At 34.7% G+C, this 19,275-nt stretch overlaps 2 protein-coding genes across 2 annotated transcripts; both read left to right on the top strand.

Annotated features, from left to right (window-relative positions):
- Positions 1-413: 413 nt before the first annotated feature.
- LOC120086228 (aspartic proteinase 39-like) lies at positions 414-6,737 on the top strand. The gene is made up of 12 exons (XM_039042774.1): positions 414-823; positions 919-1,039; positions 1,917-2,344; positions 2,441-2,597; positions 3,697-3,779; positions 3,864-3,960; positions 4,096-4,168; positions 4,387-4,599; positions 5,215-5,339; positions 5,561-5,662; positions 5,763-5,860; positions 6,216-6,737. Exons 1-12 carry the CDS (start codon positions 429-431, stop codon positions 6,388-6,390), a joined length of 2,067 nt encoding a protein of 688 aa, XP_038898702.1. The 5' UTR covers positions 414-428; the 3' UTR covers positions 6,391-6,737.
- Positions 6,738-10,559: 3,822 nt separating this feature from the next.
- Positions 10,560-13,286, top strand: LOC120087006. Its single transcript, XM_039043848.1, has 3 exons — positions 10,560-11,550; positions 11,828-12,175; positions 12,265-13,286. Exons 1-3 carry the CDS (start codon positions 11,119-11,121, stop codon positions 12,883-12,885), a joined length of 1,401 nt encoding a protein of 466 aa, XP_038899776.1. The 5' UTR covers positions 10,560-11,118; the 3' UTR covers positions 12,886-13,286.
- Positions 13,287-19,275: the final 5,989 nt, after the last annotated feature.

The raw sequence follows: 19,275 nt of genomic DNA, 5'->3' as shown, positions 1-19,275 counted from the left end.
GAAATATTAAAAGGGGATTTTAAAAATAGAAAAATAAGAAAAATTATTTACAAAAAATAATAAAATCCTAATATTATTTGATAGAAGTGATAAAAATTTATCCGTATTTTTTTTTTGTTATTTTTAAAAATAGATTGACATTTTTTCTATTTTTAAAAATTTTCCAATATTTAAATATGAATTCTTTAAAATGAGACATAAAAATTTCAACTTCCAACTTGTCGTGGGCTTGCCGTTGACCGTGTGCCCCATCTCGTACATTACCATTCTGTCGTCATCGTGGCTCCGTCTGATTAGCCAATTGGTTAGCGACTTCTTGAAGTCATACGTTATTTTTATTATTAGTATTATTATTATTATTATTAGTATTATTATCATTATATTAGTTTAGTTTTTTTTTTTTTTTTGGAAAATAAGAAAAGATTGCAATGGCTTTATTTCATTCAGTCTCAGTAATTTGGGGGAAGGCGGAGAGGGCATATTACCGAGTCCTCTCTTCCGTCATTTCTGTCCCGTCTGCACCGTCGCGTACGGTTCACCGGCACACCATGTCGCCGCCCTGGGCCGATTCATATTCTGCCATCGTCTTCTATTGTTTAGTTGGTTTTAATTTGCTAGGCAGGATTCTTTCCTCTTCTGTGCACGCGAGAGATTTCGATTATCAGCAACAGCCTGTGATTCTTCCTCTCTATATCTCGCCCATGAATTCTACTCATCAGCGCGTTTTGGACCGTGATCACCGTCTCCGGCACCTGCAGAACTTGGGTAAGCCCCACTCGTCAAATGCTCGAATGAGGCTCCACGATGACCTCCTTACCAACGGGTCCGTCTTTCAGAAATTTTCGAATTTACGTTTCTGTTTTATAATTATTTATATGTTTATCGAGAATTGGAGGTTCTGGGCATTTATATCCGCAGGTATTACACGACACGTCTTTGGATTGGGACTCCTCCACAAGAATTTGCTCTTATCGTCGATACCGGAAGTACTGTGACGTATGTTCCATGCTCTAACTGCGTAGAGTGCGGGAATCATCAGGTTTCTTTCGGTTGATTGCTGATCTGCGTTCTTTTTTCAGTTCTGCTATCTATATCTAAATATCTGCAAGTTGTTTTGTGGCTTCGAATTTGGGCCTACAGATAATGATACTGTTACTTGAAACTTTTTTCTTCAAAGTCTATAACTGTCGAGGACGGTGTAAGCATGGGATCTTAGAACTGGGCTTGGTCGAATCGCTGATGAAGGAGAGATTAGCGATCGCGCATCTGATCCATCTGGGATCACGGCTTCGTACATGTTTTTCTTTGGAAGTGAATTTCTGTGTATGGGTTCACAAAAATCAAACCAGTTAGGGCCAACAAGGTGAAAAACTACTTTTGGTTGGCCAGTGATCAATGGACACTAATGTAAACAGTAAAGGATTTAAAAGGAAATGAGTTAGTTACGGTGGCTGCCCACTTAGTATTTAATATCCTAGAAGTTATCTTGACAACCAAATGTAGTAGGATCTCTTGTGAGAATAGCTCAAAAAAAAAAAAAAAAAAAAAGGCTTCACTGAAAAATTCTGGTCATAATTTGTCATTTTAGGAAATGTGAAGCCTTCAAAATATTTTTTCATGTGAAAGTTCAAATCTCATTCAATTTACTAGTATCCTTGCAAATTGTTTAGCGGATAGTAGTTCTGAGGTGTGCATTGGAAGATCATGCTAGATTAGTCACTTAAAGCTTATGCATGTTCCATTGGACTAGGTGCTTTAGATTGATTGTCATAGTCTTATATATATATAAAATATTGATTGTCATAGGACGTTTAGATAGTTTGAACTACTGACTACTCTATTTATACCCTACAAACCAATATAACTTGTTAAAACAAGTTTTCACTTGATTTATTTTTAGACCATGCTATTTTTAGGATCCAAGGTTCCAACCAGAGCTGTCTAGCACATATCAACCTGTTAAGTGCAATGTCGATTGTAACTGTGATGACAATGGAGTCCAGTGTACGTACGAGAGACGGTATGCAGAGATGAGTACTAGCAGTGGTGTGCTTGCTGAGGACATCATGTCATTTGGAAAAGAAAGTGAACTTGTACCCCAGCGTGCTGTCTTTGGGTGTGAAACTATGGAAACTGGTGATCTTTATACCCAACGTGCTGATGGGATTATGGGTTTGGGCCGTGGTACACTCAGTGTGATGGACCAACTTGTTGAGAAACGAGTTATCAGCAATTCATTTTCGTTATGTTATGGTGGGATGGATGTTGGTGGGGGTGCAATGGTTCTTGGCGGGATCTCTTCACCCCCTGGTATGGTATTCACCCACTCAGACCCATCTCGAAGGTATGGTAATTTTGAATCTGCCTTTGTTTTATTCATTTTTCTGGTTTATATTTGTGTACATCTCATAAATACAGTCTAGCATTGGGATGGAAACAGCCCATATTATAATATAGAGCTGAAGGAAATACATGTTGCTGGGAAGCCGTTGAAGTTGAATCCTAGCACTTTTGATGGGAAGTATGGTGCTATCTTGGATAGTGGAACTACATATGCTTATTTTCCAGAAAAAGCCTACTATGCATTCAAGGATGCTGTAAGTTTTTCAACTCCGACATCTGATCTCTGGTTTCTGATCTTAAAGGGTCTTGCCTTCACCCAAAGCATATCATTCTTGTGCTACTTATGATTCCTTCTGCTTAAAGGCACCCTTGTGCTTATCACGATATTCTCGCTAACTCTTAGTGCTCATCTACTGTCTGGGGCCTGTTACATACACCTATAATTTAATATGTTGTCACCAGTAAGATTCAGCATCTCATTCATTCTGCATATGATATGGAATTTTGGAACACCTAAAAGCCATTGAAACTGTATAAATGCTTGTTGAGAAATCTATTATGAAGGATATTTGGATCTTCTATGTGTAATCAGATCAATCGAGAGTTTGGAGTTTACCCAGTCCCAATATTTCATTCATGTGTGTTATATATCTCATCTTTTACCATTCTGCATTGATTTGACTATTTTCTTTACCTTTATATTTTATCTTTGAATGAAGACTTCTTCAAGTAGTTCTTTATAATCACATATCGTTAGTGCAACTATCTAAGAACTCTTACATATTCAAAACATATTTTGGTGATGTCTTCTATTTGTTATTACCAAACATAATAGTTATGATATGCAATTGTTTTGTTTTTTCCTCATACGGATGGCTGTCATCTAGTAGGCGACACTTAGCTTATGCTATTGACTCCCAGTTGAGGGACTGTTTCATGGTTGAAAAAACATGTAGGAGTTGGGTACGGTTTTTGGCATTCGGAATGTAACGTTGTAATTTCTTTTGGACAAAAAGATCTGATCTAGATGTCTATTTTGAAATTGATACCAAATTCATCTTGAGCTCTTCTTTTTAGCAAAAAAGGCGTTCTTTCTTCTTCTTCTTCTTCTTCTTCTATTTTTTTTTTTTTTTTTTCTAGAGTTGTTTTCATTAGAAAAAACAGGTTTTCTACAGTTGTTGCATGAGGGATAATGCTATTTTTTTAACTTTTTCGTTCACGTGAATGACGAAGTTTTGGTTTCTTGACTCAATTGTTTGGTACATATTCCTGGTTTGCTCCCCCGTTCTATTCTGCAGCTCTTTGTTACAAAACATGGTGCTTTTTTTTGTTAACTTGTGGTTTAATTTGCAGATAATGAAGAAGATTAGTTTCCTGAAACAAATTGGTGGTCCTGACCCGAATTTTAAAGATATTTGTTTCTCTGGTGCTGGGAGGTATTTTTATTTCTTGCTAGGAGCACCGATATTTGAGGTTTATCCTTTCTGGGTTGATTGTTGAGCATCGGTTTTTTGTGCTAGGGATGTCACTGAACTTTCAAAAGTTTTTCCAGAGGTTGATATGGTTTTTGCCAATGGACAGAAAATTTCACTTTCTCCAGAAAACTACTTGTTCCGGGTACTCATCTTTGATTTAATTCTTTTTCGCCTTCCCTCTCCAATGTATTGTTATGATATATCCAGTTTTCTATAACTTGTAGTAAATTTTACATAAATTGTATATACCTTCTCTTCTCATCAACCATCTCTGCAGCATACTAAGGTTAGTGGTGCATATTGTCTGGGAGTCTTTAAAAATGGGAATGATCAGACAACACTTTTGGGAGGTATGGCAGAGTTTTGCTGGATTTTTGGATAATTCTCTTTTGTTCGGTATACATTGTTTTTCTCTTGAGCTTTTTGTGGTTGTGTATATATGATGGTTTTATATTGCATGCCTTGATAAAACTTAGGTGTTCAATAATCACGATCATCAAAATTAATAAAAGAAAAACAAAGTAGTACTTCTTTAGAGTAAAACGTCATGGTTTCTTTCCATCGGCAGGAATTATCGTTCGTAATACTCTTGTCACTTATGATCGAGAGAACACCACAATTGGGTTTTGGAAGACTAACTGTTCTGAACTCTGGAAGAATCTGCATTATCTTTCTCCTGCTCCTCCTCCAGCTCCTCCTCCAGCTCCTTTACCTTCCTATGGTCAGAATACAAGTAAAGAAGTTCCTCCACCTGGTTCTCCAAGTGTGCCATTTCTTTCCGGTAAGGTTTTGCTATTGGTTTGTGTGTGTGTATTTGTTATGAAAAATGTATTCAGTATATCCAAATTTTGAATTTGAAATTTTAAAATGCAAAATTTTATTAAAAAAGGGATAACAATGTTAATAAATATAATATTTCATGTTGTAAATTAAATTATTTTTGTTTTGAATTAAAATATATACTTTGTAAAGTATTATAAATTATATGAAACTAATAATAATTATACAAAATTTTTAACCTAAAACACGTTCATAAATTAATTAATAATAGTTTATATTTAACCTAATATTTTAGTGGGTAACTACAACTAGCTTTATGATTTATAAATATATTATCAAACACAATTAGTACACATGTTTAAATTGAAATCAAGTTTTTGTATTTGCTACCAAAACAATATTTGAAAACATTAAAGAACTCTGTTTTTAATCCCTAGTTCTCAAGTTTTTATTTTGAGATTGCCTATGACTTAAGTAACTTACCTTTCTTAAGTTGAAGTGTCTTTTTGCTCTTAATTGTTTCAAGATTATAATACCAGATGACTTTTATTTTATGCAGTATTTATGTACTATCTCTGCTGTATGTGTTTTATGTTTTCCTTTGTTCCATGTATAGGTGAATTTCAGGTTGGAGTCATAACATTTAATATGATGCTTCATGTAAACAAATCCTCCGTGAAACTTAACATCACTGAGCTTGCAGAATTTATTGCCAATGAGCTTGAAGTTAATGTCTCACAGGTAATAATGAATTTAGAGCTAACCTTTTTACCATTCATGTTCTCACTTAATCTCGTAAAAGGAAACAATTAATGGTGCAAACTCAACTTAAGAAGAATTCATGTTCTCACTTAATCTCGTAAAAGACTTGCACTGCTGTTGCTATATCTTTATGCTCGTTCTTTGTAGTGTCTGCGGTTTCAAGTTTTTCTTACACAATACTACCAATTGTCTGATCTTAGGTTCATGTGCTGAACTTTACATTAGGGGAAACTGAATTCTTCATTAGATGGGCCATCTTCCCTGCTGACCCTGCTGGTTATATATCTAATACCACGGCAATGGTAAAAGCTATGTCCTTAAGCGCCGAGGTTATTTATACAAAGTGAAGACATTGGAATATCATCAATTAGCTATATTTTTACTATAAATGATGATTTGCAGGACATAATTTCTCGCTTAAAGGAACATGACTTGCAACTTCCTGAAAAATTCGGAAGTTATCAGCTGGTTGAGTTGAATGTTGAACCTCCGTTAAAGAAGTGAGATATATTCCATATTCTTGAATGTTATACTTTCAGTTCTTACTGGCCACTGCATTTAGAGCACATCCCCCCCTTCTTCATCTTTTGAATATATTTTCTAATGAGAGGGCAAGGATTTATCTGCATGGTACTCGGGGAAAAATCCTTCAAAGCTTAACATTCACATCTAAATTGCAGTAACTGCTAATAAGTTTCGTATCTGTATTCCCTTATGCGTCTTCTTAAATAGTAATTTGCCTTCAGCCTGGTAGGTTATATAGTCTTAAAAAATGCCATTGATCAGTTTTGTTAATCCCATTTATGTGTGGTTTGTATGTTCACTCTTGTTTTCTCCTGATCCGGATTTATACAGGACATGGATGGAGCAGCACTTCTGGTCTATGATGACTATTGGAGTAGCAGTTACCTTAGTAGTTGGATTGGCAGCCGTAAGCACGTGGTTGATTTGGAGATATAGACGGAGGGAACTGAGTTCCTATGAGCCTGTTGGTGTAGTAGGACCCGAACAAGAGCTTCAGCCATTATAGATCTTTTTTTTTTTTTTTTTTTCCTTTTTTGGTTGAAGTTATGATTCTGTTTATCAGATGTATAGTTCAGAATTAAAGAAAAGATATGATTTGGTTAGGAAGGGAGAGTGGAGTTTGAAATAGCTTTCTAAATCTGAGTGTATAATGGTAGCGTCACACCGTCACTCATACTATGAAAGGTTTAGGACTGTAGGGATGAAACCTTGTACACTGATAAAGAGTTGTAGTAAAAACCACAGGAAGAAGGAAAAGAAACCACACCAAACAAAAACATATGTTGAAAAACATGAATTTTTATTGGAATGAGTTCTGTATTTTAGAAATTGAACCAGAGACAAAATTGTACAGCCTTGACCTGTTACCATTGCTCATTGTTGTTATTACAGGTTGGTTTGAGAATATTCGTTTGACTCATGAGGCAGATTTGATTTATGGACAATAAACAAAGGTAATATTATACGAATCTTTTGTAATGTAAACAAAATATTTATGTGACTTTTTAAGGTTGTACATACCACATAGTAAAGGATTGGTTACAGGTTACAACATTAAATCCTGCAGTTTTTCACTAATGGAAGACACCACTCCCAATTCAGAATTTCGACCATGTATGCCCCTCAGAGCCAGTGTGTACTGTGTACTGGTCCCCATCCAAATGTTAATTTCTTCAAGTTTTTAGAAGCATCAAATCATATAAAATAATAGGCTCAATATAAACCCTGAATTTTGACATTTATTTTTTTAAAAAATTAATATTTTTATTCTAAAGTTGAAATATTAAAGAAAATATGTTGTTATATCTGATGAAAATTGAGGTTTGAAAGGGGTGTGACTGACTTGAAAATGGTGTGACAATGTTTGGTTTCAATTTTTTTTTTTGTTATTGTCATACTACTTGTGTCTCAATTTTCACCCAAAATTCTAATGAATTTATATTTAAAAGATAGTTTTGAAATTTTTATAATTGTGAAAGGTAATATTGTAACTTTTGAAAGAAGGGATATTTTTTCTTATGATTTAGCAAAATAATATAATGTTTTGGATTGTTGAATTCACATTTTTACCCCTACTAGAACCCCTATAAATATATGAAGGGTTGGGGGCATACATGTCACGTGTGTCACATGTCACATGACCTACCCTTCTCATGGCCTATTCTTGCGAGTACATTTCAACTTTATATAACCGATTAATGATTATAAAAAAAATGAGATAACACAACCAAATTGAATTAACATTAAGGTCACGTTTACATAGAGGAATGGGTATAAATAAATCTCAATTCGGTTTGTGTGTCCTATAGGATTACTTTAGCTTTTGTTTACACGTTCATCTGTAATTGTAATTAAAAGTGAGGTCTACCGTAACATCTGTAATGAAGTATTGTAATTTGATCGAGCTTGGGAAGGTCCATAATCCTATTACATTTGAATATGCAGTGAGACCCACATATTTTGTACGAATATTTATGCCTCAATTTCCGTCATTTGCCCTTTGAAATAAAGAGATACCGGTTTATAGATGAAATTATTGGTATTGATTTTGGCGCCTTTAATATTTATAACACCCTTTCTTCGTCTTAACGATCTACTGATTACTATGGTGAAGTCGATAGTGATTAAGATACCGATACTTTTATCAGTTTTATTTTGTTTGATCGGTCCAAATGTTGAACTTTTAAATTTTTGTTATAATGACATTCGTGCTATGGTTGTCGATCTACCGCTATAATGTTCCATCAATCACACAAACCAAATATTGATGAATAAAGGAAAGGAAAAATAGCAAACGATGAAAGCAGAAATATTCGTTCATTTGTATAAGAAAAGTTTATACAAACTAGAGTTAAATACAATGGAGAAGATGACCATACAAAAGAGAGTTAATGGGGTTGGGGTTCGCCATTCACCAAACCAAACAAAAACAGACAAACAAAAAAGGAATATGCAAACCCTAACCCCCCAACCCTACGAGAAGAAGAAGAACCCTACTCAGAGTCACTTGATATGACCACCAATGTTCGTTTGGAGTTTTTCTTTTGGACCTTCGTGTCGCTTGGTCCTTTTCCAACATGGCGCTTCCTCCCCACCTCATCCACCTTCCCCTTCCCTTTTCGATCGTTGGGGCAACTGATCGATATCCAGTGATGATTAACCATTATTGATTGATTTATTTATCCTTCTTCATATTGACTTACTATATGACTTAACCGACATGACTGTCAGTGAAGCACACAACCATACCATAGACGATAAGGAAGTCGATATTTACATCGATAAGTATAAACAGAAGATATAAAAAATCAAATAGAGTTGATATTTGGCCAGATTAATGACGAATTTGTACTACTTGAAAAGTAACGATACCAAACATGCAAGTTCAAGTTTCGAATAACATTAGGAATTTGGATGTATATGTTCCTCGAAGCCTAGTTGTATGTGATATGAACAGTTAATTGAAGACGACTGCTAGTTGATACAAAGTAAAAAATCGAAGTAAAAAGTAGAATATGTTACACTTACATGAGGACGAGCAAACAAATGACCGATGAAAACTGGAAAATAGAAATCGAAAGATGAATTGTGAGGAAGTAAAGAATAGCGGGTTAAAACGGCCGATAGATTGTTTGAAATAGGGGTGAATGGTTGTGTTCGATGTTGTCATTGTCAATCAGAAATGGCGTGATGGGGTTTTCATCATTTTTGTTCTACCTTTGAATAAATAATTTGAAATAAACAAGCTCAATTAGAATCATATTGCTTTTGAAAAATTAGATTAATAAACACCAACAATCACAATCTCAAAGATTTAGCATTGGAGCTCATTTCAATGGAAGGTCCAATTGAAATGAAGATCCACATGTAAAGGTGACCTAAACTAAATGCCATTTGCGTGATTTTGGATGGCTCATAGAGAAAAAGGTAAGAAAGAATAAAAGGAAAGGGGTATTTTTAGGGAAATGAAAATTGTGTTGTGTGGTCTCTTCCCCAATGATAAAGCGTATGACATCTGAGATAAGATTCATCGTCTTTTGAGCAGCTTTGTTTTGGTGTGAAAATATGATGTGATAAATCCCCAATCAGACGGCTGAGACCACATGGGTTGATGATATCAAGAAAACTCAAAATAGAGATCCCAAAAAGCCAAACCGCAGCAGAAGAGGAAGCTGGCTGGCTATTGCAGTTGCAGCTCTTTTAAGCATATAGATTGGTTATGAAATGATCTCTTCTCCAAAACAAAATAAATAATAATAATAATAATACAGGTAGCGAGATTCGAGATAGCTTCTGTAAAGTGGTTTACTTTGAAGAGTTGGACAAAAATGCCCCTAGCTCTCTACCTACTGGCTACTACTCAGCGAGATTTGCGGTGAAATGGACTTTTGTGAACCAGGGAAAATATGAAGAAGAAGAAAGGATTGTATAATCCAGGGATAAGTCAAGTGTTTGGTAGCTGCCAAACACTGCGATTCCAAATGAAAACTCCCAACTACATTTTGACAAACATTTGCAAACCCCATTTGTCTTTTCCGTGATTGCCGATCCTCTTTCCGGTAACAAATAACGCACCATCTTCTTTCTTCCCACATATCCAAACCAACGTGCATAGATTTGGGGGAAAAAAAACTAAAAATAATGTTCTCTTAACTATATTATTTAGCAATCCTTTGATGTGACAACATCCTAAATCTCACATGTATATTAAAAATAAACCTCATTTCTGCAAGGTCCAAACTGAAAACAACAAATCAATGAATTTCACCAGCCTACCCATGTTAGTAATTAAATGATCTGGTTAAAATATTATATCCTCCATTAAATTAGAGGTAAACTAGAAAAAAAAAAATCATTATGTAATAAAGTTTTGGAAATAAATTATTGGTCCTATAAGTAAGGGTAAGGATAAAAAATTTCATAAAAAATTAAATTGAACGGCTAGATTTTGAATACTAAAAAATCTTAATGGTCAAAATTATCACGTGGTTTTTACCGTATTTTGTTCCAATTACGAAAGAACTATTTTAATGAACAGAAAATGGAAAATGGCTAACGCAAGCGCATGGCACGCTACTAATGTCCGCGGGTGGGCCCAGCATTAATCTGCACACTGCCCTATGATCTTTTTTTCTTTTTTTCTTTTTTTACTTTTTCAATTTTCCTTCTAAAGTTTGGTGTAGTGTTGACCAAATACGACCTCCCAGTGGCTTTTACCGTTGCTTTGAGCCGCTCCTCCAACCCTATCTACCGTTTGGGTTCTTCTTCTTCGTCTCCATTTCCCAAGATCCCGCCGCCCGGAGATCGCTGTAATCCCTTTTCTTCCTGCAAGTTTCCGTCACTGTTAGATCCTTCTCGTCTTTCAGGACCAACCCCACTTTCGAAGGCTATAGCAGTGCAGTATAGTAAACGACCCTAGTGACTAACAATTGAAGACAAAACAGGGCGACCCAGATCGTAATTATATAAAATACCCTGAAGCTGGCTACAGTTTTGCTTGTCTACCAGTGAAGTGTAACCCCAATTCTTTATCATTATTATTAGCCTTTGAATCTCCTTGTTTTCTTCTGCGAAACGGCGTTCTCTTTCCCCCTCTGGATTTGTAGCTATTCGGTAGATAGTGAACTTTGTACACCGTTTTTGCTGCTGATTACGATATTCATTCCATCATATAGTTCGAGAGCTCGTCTTCTTTTTGTTTCACTCTTCTTTCTCAAATTGTTTCAATTTTGAAATGGAGAGAAAACAAGGATTCTTCTCGGCGCTAAAGGGAGAGATAGTGAGAGGGCTTTCACCTGGAAGGTCAAGAGCCAAAAGTCCGGCGAGAAGTGCGTCTCCTATGTCGGGTTTACTACGGCGGAGGAAGAACCACCAAATGTCGCAACCGGACTTGATGATTGAAAGATCTGGAAGCTTAAGGCCGGAGGAGGCATTGTCGCCGTTGAAGGAAGGGCCTGACGGGAACGAGAGCAGAGAATCGAAGGAGGGGAAATGGGGAAACTGGATGAGGGGTCAGCTTTGTAGGGCACCTTCGGCTGTTTCTTGCTCTGCCCAGAAACGATCTGATCTGAGGCTGCTGCTTGGAGTTTTGGGTGCTCCGTTAGCTCCTGTTCATGTTAGCTCCACCGAGCCTCAGCCCCACCTCGCCATTAAAGACATCCCTATTGTTAGTCCTAATTTTTCACTCTCTAAGCTAATTTTTTCCACTGAGAAGTCTTGTCTTCCTTTTATGTTGGCACTCAAGTTTATTCCAAAATTAAGATCTCTGTATATTATATGTTTTCAAGATAATAATGTTGTATAATGTAGAGTACACTGAGAGAGATCTTAATATTTCTGTCTCGTGTTATTTATTCAAGATGAGATGTATGGTATGTTTTCTGGATACTGGGTTTTCAGGATGAGTCTTAGATAATAACATTTCAAAAGGGTTTTTCCTGCAGGAAAATTCATCTGCTCAATATATATTGCAGCAGTACACAGCAGCCTCGGGAGGGCAAAAGCTTCAAAACTCTGTTAGCAATGCCTATGCCATGGGAAAGGTGAAAATGATAGCATGTGAGTTTGAAACAGCTAACAAAGTGGTAAGGACCCGGAATTCCTCCAAAGATGCAGAGTCAGGCGGATTTGTTTTATGGCAGATGAAGCCAGATATGTGGTATGTTGAGCTTGCATTGGGTGGTAGCAAGGTTCATGCTGGTTGCAATGGGAAGTTGGTGTGGAGGCACACACCTTGGCTCGGTGCTCATGCCGCCAAAGGGCCTGTTAGACCCCTTCGCCGTGCCCTTCAGGTGACACCGCTGTCTTAGACCGAACTCATTTTATATTATCAATTTGGCTTTATCATTGAAGCATTCTTGACCAAGTTCATTATATGCAGGGACTTGATCCAAAAACTACAGCAAGCATGTTTGCTAATGCAAGATGCATTGGGGAGAAAAGTGTTAATAGCGAAGATTGTTTCATCCTCAAGCTCTGTACAGATCCTTCAACATTGAAGGCAAGAAGTGAAGGACCTGCAGAGATAATCAGACACACCATGTTTGGATACTTCAGCCAGAAATCTGGGCTCCTTGTACATTTAGAAGATTCACATTTAACCCGAATTCAAAACAATGGAAGCGATGCTGTCTATTGGGAAACCACAATCAATTCGTTCCTTGATGATTACCGACCAGTAGAGGGGATCATGATTGCTCATTCCGGTCGATCTGTAGTAACGCTTTTCAGATTTGGGGAAACAGCCATGAGTCACACAAAAACCAGGATGGAAGAAGCTTGGACTATTGAGGAAGTAGCATTTAACGTCCCTGGTTTGTCCATTGATTGTTTCATTCCCCCTGCTGAACTCAGATATGCTTCCATGAGTGAAGCCTGCGATTTCTCTCGAGGACATGGCTTTAAAAGCGCCATGGCAGCAGCAGCATATCGTGCCAAAGTTGCAGCTCTAGAGAAGAATCACGACAGCAAGGTCAAAGTTATCTGGAAACCAGATATCTGAACCAGCAGCCAACAACTCCTAGCAAGCAAGCAAATGCTTTGCCAAGGTAAGTGCATTGATGACAACGCTAACTATTTTAGAAGAGGATTCAAATCCAATGTAGTAGAACTTGTGGTCTATTTTACGCGGCAAATTGTAAATAGATCAATAGTCATTCTCACACATTTTATTCGGTGATTGAGCGACTCGCTCTCTCCCGAATCTGGCTTTATATTTACCTTTCTTATCTTCCAATCCAACAGAAAATCTCTTTCAATCTTTCAATCACCATTGTTTTCTCTCTTGCAACGTGAGGAGTATTAGTGAATGTAAATGTTCTTCTGTGCTCTTGTTTTCTTAAGGAATGTACTTGATAGTACAGCCTTACAGAATGAGGATTGTGTTTAAGTTTCAACTTGAAATAATGGAGCATATTTTGTTCAACAAGATCAAGCTTTAAATGACAGTTTGGTCCATCACTTTGTTATCGATGTTTGAAAAAAAAAAAAATCTCATTATATGAAACGTCACCATCTGTTTTATTTTAATCAGATGCAATACAAAGTTTAAAAAAATGTATTATATTAAATAAGATTATAGTGGACTTACTAAAACATAATAATGATGAACAATATATATAATTATTAAAGATGATATTGAGAATGATAAAGAGACGTGTACCTCGTGATAAACTCATTTATATGACTTGGATATTTGGTGTCCACGATTTCTGTTAATCATTCTTTGCCTTCTCTTTGTTTGCAAGGAAAAACCATTTTTGTCTTTATTTCCTTCCCTAATTTGAAAAATAGAGCATCAGATAGTGATCATAATTTGTTTCTCATGTTATATAAAAAAAATAAATTTATATTTATTTAATGTATTTGTTCCATCAATATTTTGTTTATTAGTAAATTTATAATTTTACATTCAAAAAATTAAAACCAAGAAATTGGTGTAAAAATGAGCACAGCTAAATAACATACGTCATAAGAACAACAAAACCTTCACTTATCTCCATAATGATCTGATATTGTCCATTTTGGACATAAACGGTCATGAATATTATTGTTTTGGGCATGAACCCTCAAGATTTTATATTTGATACCAACCAAAAGGCTTCATATTAATAAAAACAATTGTTCAAGTTTATATATTCATGGTCACTTCTTGTCCCAATTAGTGTGAGACTTTGTATGCACTCCTAACAATAAGTATGTGTTGATAACCAACAAAGGGTTTGGTGTGCAGGTTTGAAATCTTAAACCTGGGAATGTTAAGTTTAGGGGATTAGACTGGGGGTTTAGACTGTATTGGAGTGCAAACTTAAGTAGTCTGTGAATGAAGTGCAGATTTATAAATATTTAGTTTGTGAAATATTTTTTTATTTAATCACTAGTTAGATTTTAGATTAGTTTAAATTTGTCATCTTAATATTGTTAAGTTTAACATAAACTAAAAAATTTAGAAGAGAATTTTTTTAAAAAAAATTGAAATAGAGTTTTTTATTAAAATTATAATTTTATTTAGTCTATTATTTTAATAATTTGATATTCTAAACTTACTAGATTTTGAAATAAAATTTCATAAACTTTTGTCACTTTAACTAATTTGAAAATGATCATTTTTTTTAACATAATACGCTAACTTAAAATTGAAATAAACTAATATTTTAATATACTTTTTTCTTATCAAATTACATTTGAAGAATAAAAAATAATAAATTTTGAGTTTTAGTTTTTATTTGATCGCTAAGTTGTTTTAAACATTTTAAATCTTTACGTATAGAAAATGATTATAAGTGTTCGAGCTACATAAATTGACCAACAAAAAAAAATTATTAAATTAAGTTAGAGCTTTCAAACATATATAGTTCTACACATATAACCTAAATAAATATAACTATACAATTGCAGTCTATTGCCGTATCTGGAATGACTTAGAAAAAATATATCTTTCAAAAATTCATTTTTAGTTAAACATTTTTGATAAAAACTCATTAAAAAAAAAAAAATACATGTATTGCAATTCTTTCTTAAAAGTGTTTTTATATATATGTTTGTCTAGTTTATTATATACTAAGAGCTGTCTCTTATACACATCTAGATGTGTATAAGAGACAGGGCCAGTAGAGTTGTGGTCAGAATTGTGCCAGTGGGGGAAGGGGGTTGCCAAAGATTGGCCGATGGTGGTCGAAATTGGCCAATGGCGACTAGAGGTTGGTTGACGACGGTCACCAAGGTGGTGGCCAGAGTTGGTTGATGGCAATCGACGAGGTGGCGATCAGAGTTGGCCAATGACGGTTGTAGGAGGTGGCGATCGGAGTTGGTCGGTGGCGGTTGTCGGAGGTGGGGGTCGGAGTTTTTCAGTGGCGGTCGTCGAAGGTGGTGCCAAAGTTGACCGGCAACATTCGTTGGAGTTGGCCACGGTAGTCACTGAAGGTGGTGTCCGGAGGTTGACTGGCGCACTTCCTAGATTGAATTAGAAAAAAAAAAGGGGAGAGGTAACCCATGGCTTTGGATAGTAAACACTATTCAAACCCATGGGAAAAGGATGTAGGAAGCGAAATCCATGCCCAAACAAGGATTGGGCTTAAGATGCTAAGCCTAACCCATCCAATCCCAACCCTTGAAACAAACACCCTCCAAGAGATTTGTGCTTCTAATATGCCAAACCCATTTTTGCTAGTTGTTTTGATTTGAAGGCATAGTTCTTTTTAGAGCACATTTAAGACGTAACTAAGAAGACCTCATTTGGTAATCATTTGATTTTTTGTTTTTGTTTTTTAAAATTAAGCTTATAGACATTACTTCCACCTCCAAATTTCTTCTTTAGTTATCTACTTTTACCAATGATTTAAAAAATTAGGTCAAAGTTTGAAGACTAAAAAAAGTAGCTTCTAAAAAGTTGTTTTTGTTTTTGAAATTTGGCGAAGAATTCAATCATTGTTAGATTGTGACAAATTGAGAGGAAATAGGTTTACAAAAATAAAAAACAAAGAACTAAATGATTATCAAACGGGGCCTAAATAATTCTAATTTTTAAAATTTTAAAAAATTAAAATATTCTTTTCAGTGTTTTCAAGGACTACCATATCATTATCTTCCTTCGAATTTTCATTATTTTGAAGGGCTAATTGTATAAATGGAATTCACAAAATAATAGAATATGTAGTATAATGACAAAATAATTGTATATATAGAACAAAAATGGTAAAAGATAAAAAGCCCACACCTAGCCACCATTTTGGTCACTCCTTCCCAATTTTCTCAAATTGAAAGCTATCACTGATAGCAACTATTAGTGATAGTCAAGCTACTTTCAACTGTTATCACTAATAGTTGCTATCAGTGGTAGCTTTCAATTTGAGAAAAATTAATACAATGTTGAAACATTAGCTTTTAATTTGCTATCAATTATCAGTGGCTATCATCGAAACACTTTCATCAATTGACATCAACCTTAAAATATTAGTAGTTAAGGCTATTAGTGGCTATCAATGATAGACTTTTATAAGTAGTTATCAACATTGAAAGAAAACCAATCGAATGGAAAACCATTGAAGGTTTTCGCAGCGGAAAGTGGGGATCGATCCAAATTTCGTTTTTCAAAAAATTTATGAAATTACTGAATTAAAAGAAAACAAATTATGCCTTAAAATTAAATTTACAATATGCTATTCAAAAGGGAAAATGGAGAAGAAAGACTTACCTTTGAAGAACAATTCTTCAAGATTTCCCTCGAACATATCACGATCTATTCTTCTAATTGGGACACCACCACAAATGAAGCCTTCTGTATTCTCTAGGGCTGAGAATTGATAGAAGTTGTGGGCTCTGTCTTTGATTTGGAAGAGGGAATGAGAGGATTTTTCAGAGAACCTTTCTGTGTGATTTTTTAGAACAGTTCTCCCAGGAATCTAAGGAGAGAGATGAAGAAGTGACCCACTCATTCCATAACTCCCACATACTACACGTATGGGTTGGGTTACAACTCCCTCCCTTTAATTAAAATAATATTAATTTAGTTAATAATAATTATAATTATACATATAATAACAACCTTATTATATGTATATCAATTATATGTTATATCCCATATAACACATAATCTATCGTTACATATTATATCAAATACAATATAACCTATAGATTTATTTTCTCTTAACTATACATGACATTTAATATAAATCATATTTACACTAAATTACTTATATGAATCTCATCCATATAATTTGAATCATATTCAAATTCCTCTCATATTACCTTATATCATAATGTGTCAAATACATTATATTAATTGATTATATCGTATATAATTAATTTCTTCAATTAATTTGAACACTTCAGATTAATCTAATATTAATTCTCAATTAAATCCCTGTTGAGCTATAGAAGGGACCTTATGGATCTGTAGATTGAAACTCTAATTATACTTGGATAATTAATTAAACTCTTTAATTAAATTACCCAATTTCATTAACTATTGATCATTCTACTAAAGACCAGAGCTGCACTTTTCGCACTACAGATATGTTTCTGTATCCATTGGATATAACTAATCAACAACGCGATGACTCTTCACAAATTGCTCGTAAATACAACTAGGCCAAAATTATCGTTTTGCCCCTGTAGTTACATTTAACTCCTTAAGTACCACTGGTTGCTCTAATGAACAATAAGCCATAGTCCAACCATGACCAAGTCCTTCTCGGACCAGGAGAGAGTGTGACCACTACGTTCAAGCCCCAGAATCAGCCTTTAAAAGAATAACTCAGGGAATGAGTGAATTCTGTCTTGTGCAATTGTGTTTCCAGCTCCCTAGTCAGACGAATCCCCAAAATGGTAGGCTTATTGAGTTGGTAGTCTGGTCACTCTCACCCATACAAATCAAAGGACTGCCTTTATGAGTAGGAGTTCATAACTCACTTAGGATCCATATTATGTCACCTATGGTCATCTTAGTGAAATGTAAGTCTATTATTAACAACGTTATATAATGAGACTAATCATTTCGTGGTCCGGTCTTATACAAACTCTTTGTATAGGATACCCTGCTCACGTGTCTCCACATGAATGATTAGGATTAGATCATTTGTAACACTTTACAACACTTGTAACACTTACAAAGCGGGACGTATCAGTAGTGTCACCAGGATAGGGCATCCATCCTTATCCATCTACTACAGACCATTTAGGTTATTATTTAAACAAGATCTATCTGTATTTCTCTATATACTTGTTTAAATAACATAAAATAACCTAGGATCTTTAGTTTATTGGATTGAATACATGCTTATAAAATAACAATTATTTTATTAATAACAACTTGTTTATACAATGTTTACAAACTACGAGAATACAAAAGATTTAAGACATCAATCCCAATACCAATAACTTTGAAAGAGTGAACTATACTAGTGATGGAAAACTATAAGTGGCTATCACTAATAGACTTTCATAAATGACTATCAACTTTGAAAGATTAATACAATAGCTATTACTAATAATCTTATATTGTGGCTATCACTGATTGCAGTTATCAACCGCTATCACTGATAGACTTTCATCAATTAGAGTTAACCTTGAAATATTAACACTTAAGGCTAGCAATGATAGACTTCTATAACTAGTTATGAAATTTCAAAAAAACTCGATATATAGATGTCACCTAACTTTTATCACCAATATCACTAATATCACTTATATCGTGGTTATCAGTGATAGCTTCTTTCACTGATAACATCATTGATAAGATGCTATCAATGATGTCACTAATATCATGATATCAATGATCTCATTGATATCATGCTATCAGTGATAGCTCTCTATCACTAATAACATGCTATCAGTGGTAGCTTCTATCATCGATAACATGCTATCAGTGGTAGCTTCTATCATCGATAATGTGCTATCAGTGTTAGCTTCTATCAATGATAGCAACTAACCACCTTATTGTCCCTTTCCTTATCATTTTCAAACATTCATGCAGTCCCTTTTCTTTTCGATACCTCTCAAGGGCACTTTCGTAAAAACAATGAATAACCAAACCAAACTCTTCTTCTTTGTTTAATCTTGTAAACAAATATTATGGTACACAAATATTTCAATTTGTGCTCTTCATTTTGGGCCATCTATGCTATTTTTTCAAGTTTATTTCTGATAGACATCATACTCTTAAAGTCCTATAAAAAGAAAAAGACTTTTGACCTATTTGATATCATTCACATTTTTTATTTTTTGAGAAATAAACTTGTTTAATAACTATTCTCATTTCTTATTTCAAACTTTTATGAAATGTTTCTAAAAATGGTGCAAATTTGTGGATTAAAAAAAATAGTATCTTTCAAATCCATTTTCATTTGCTATTTATATTTAATGTTTCGTTATAATAATCAAACTGGATGATTGG

Source organism: Benincasa hispida, chromosome 9, assembly GCF_009727055.1.
Source record: "Benincasa hispida cultivar B227 chromosome 9, ASM972705v1, whole genome shotgun sequence".
In the NCBI taxonomy this organism is placed as follows: domain Eukaryota; kingdom Viridiplantae; phylum Streptophyta; class Magnoliopsida; order Cucurbitales; family Cucurbitaceae; genus Benincasa; species Benincasa hispida.
Note: the sequence above shows the minus strand (reverse complement) of the source record. Positions and strands in the feature narration are given on the sequence as shown.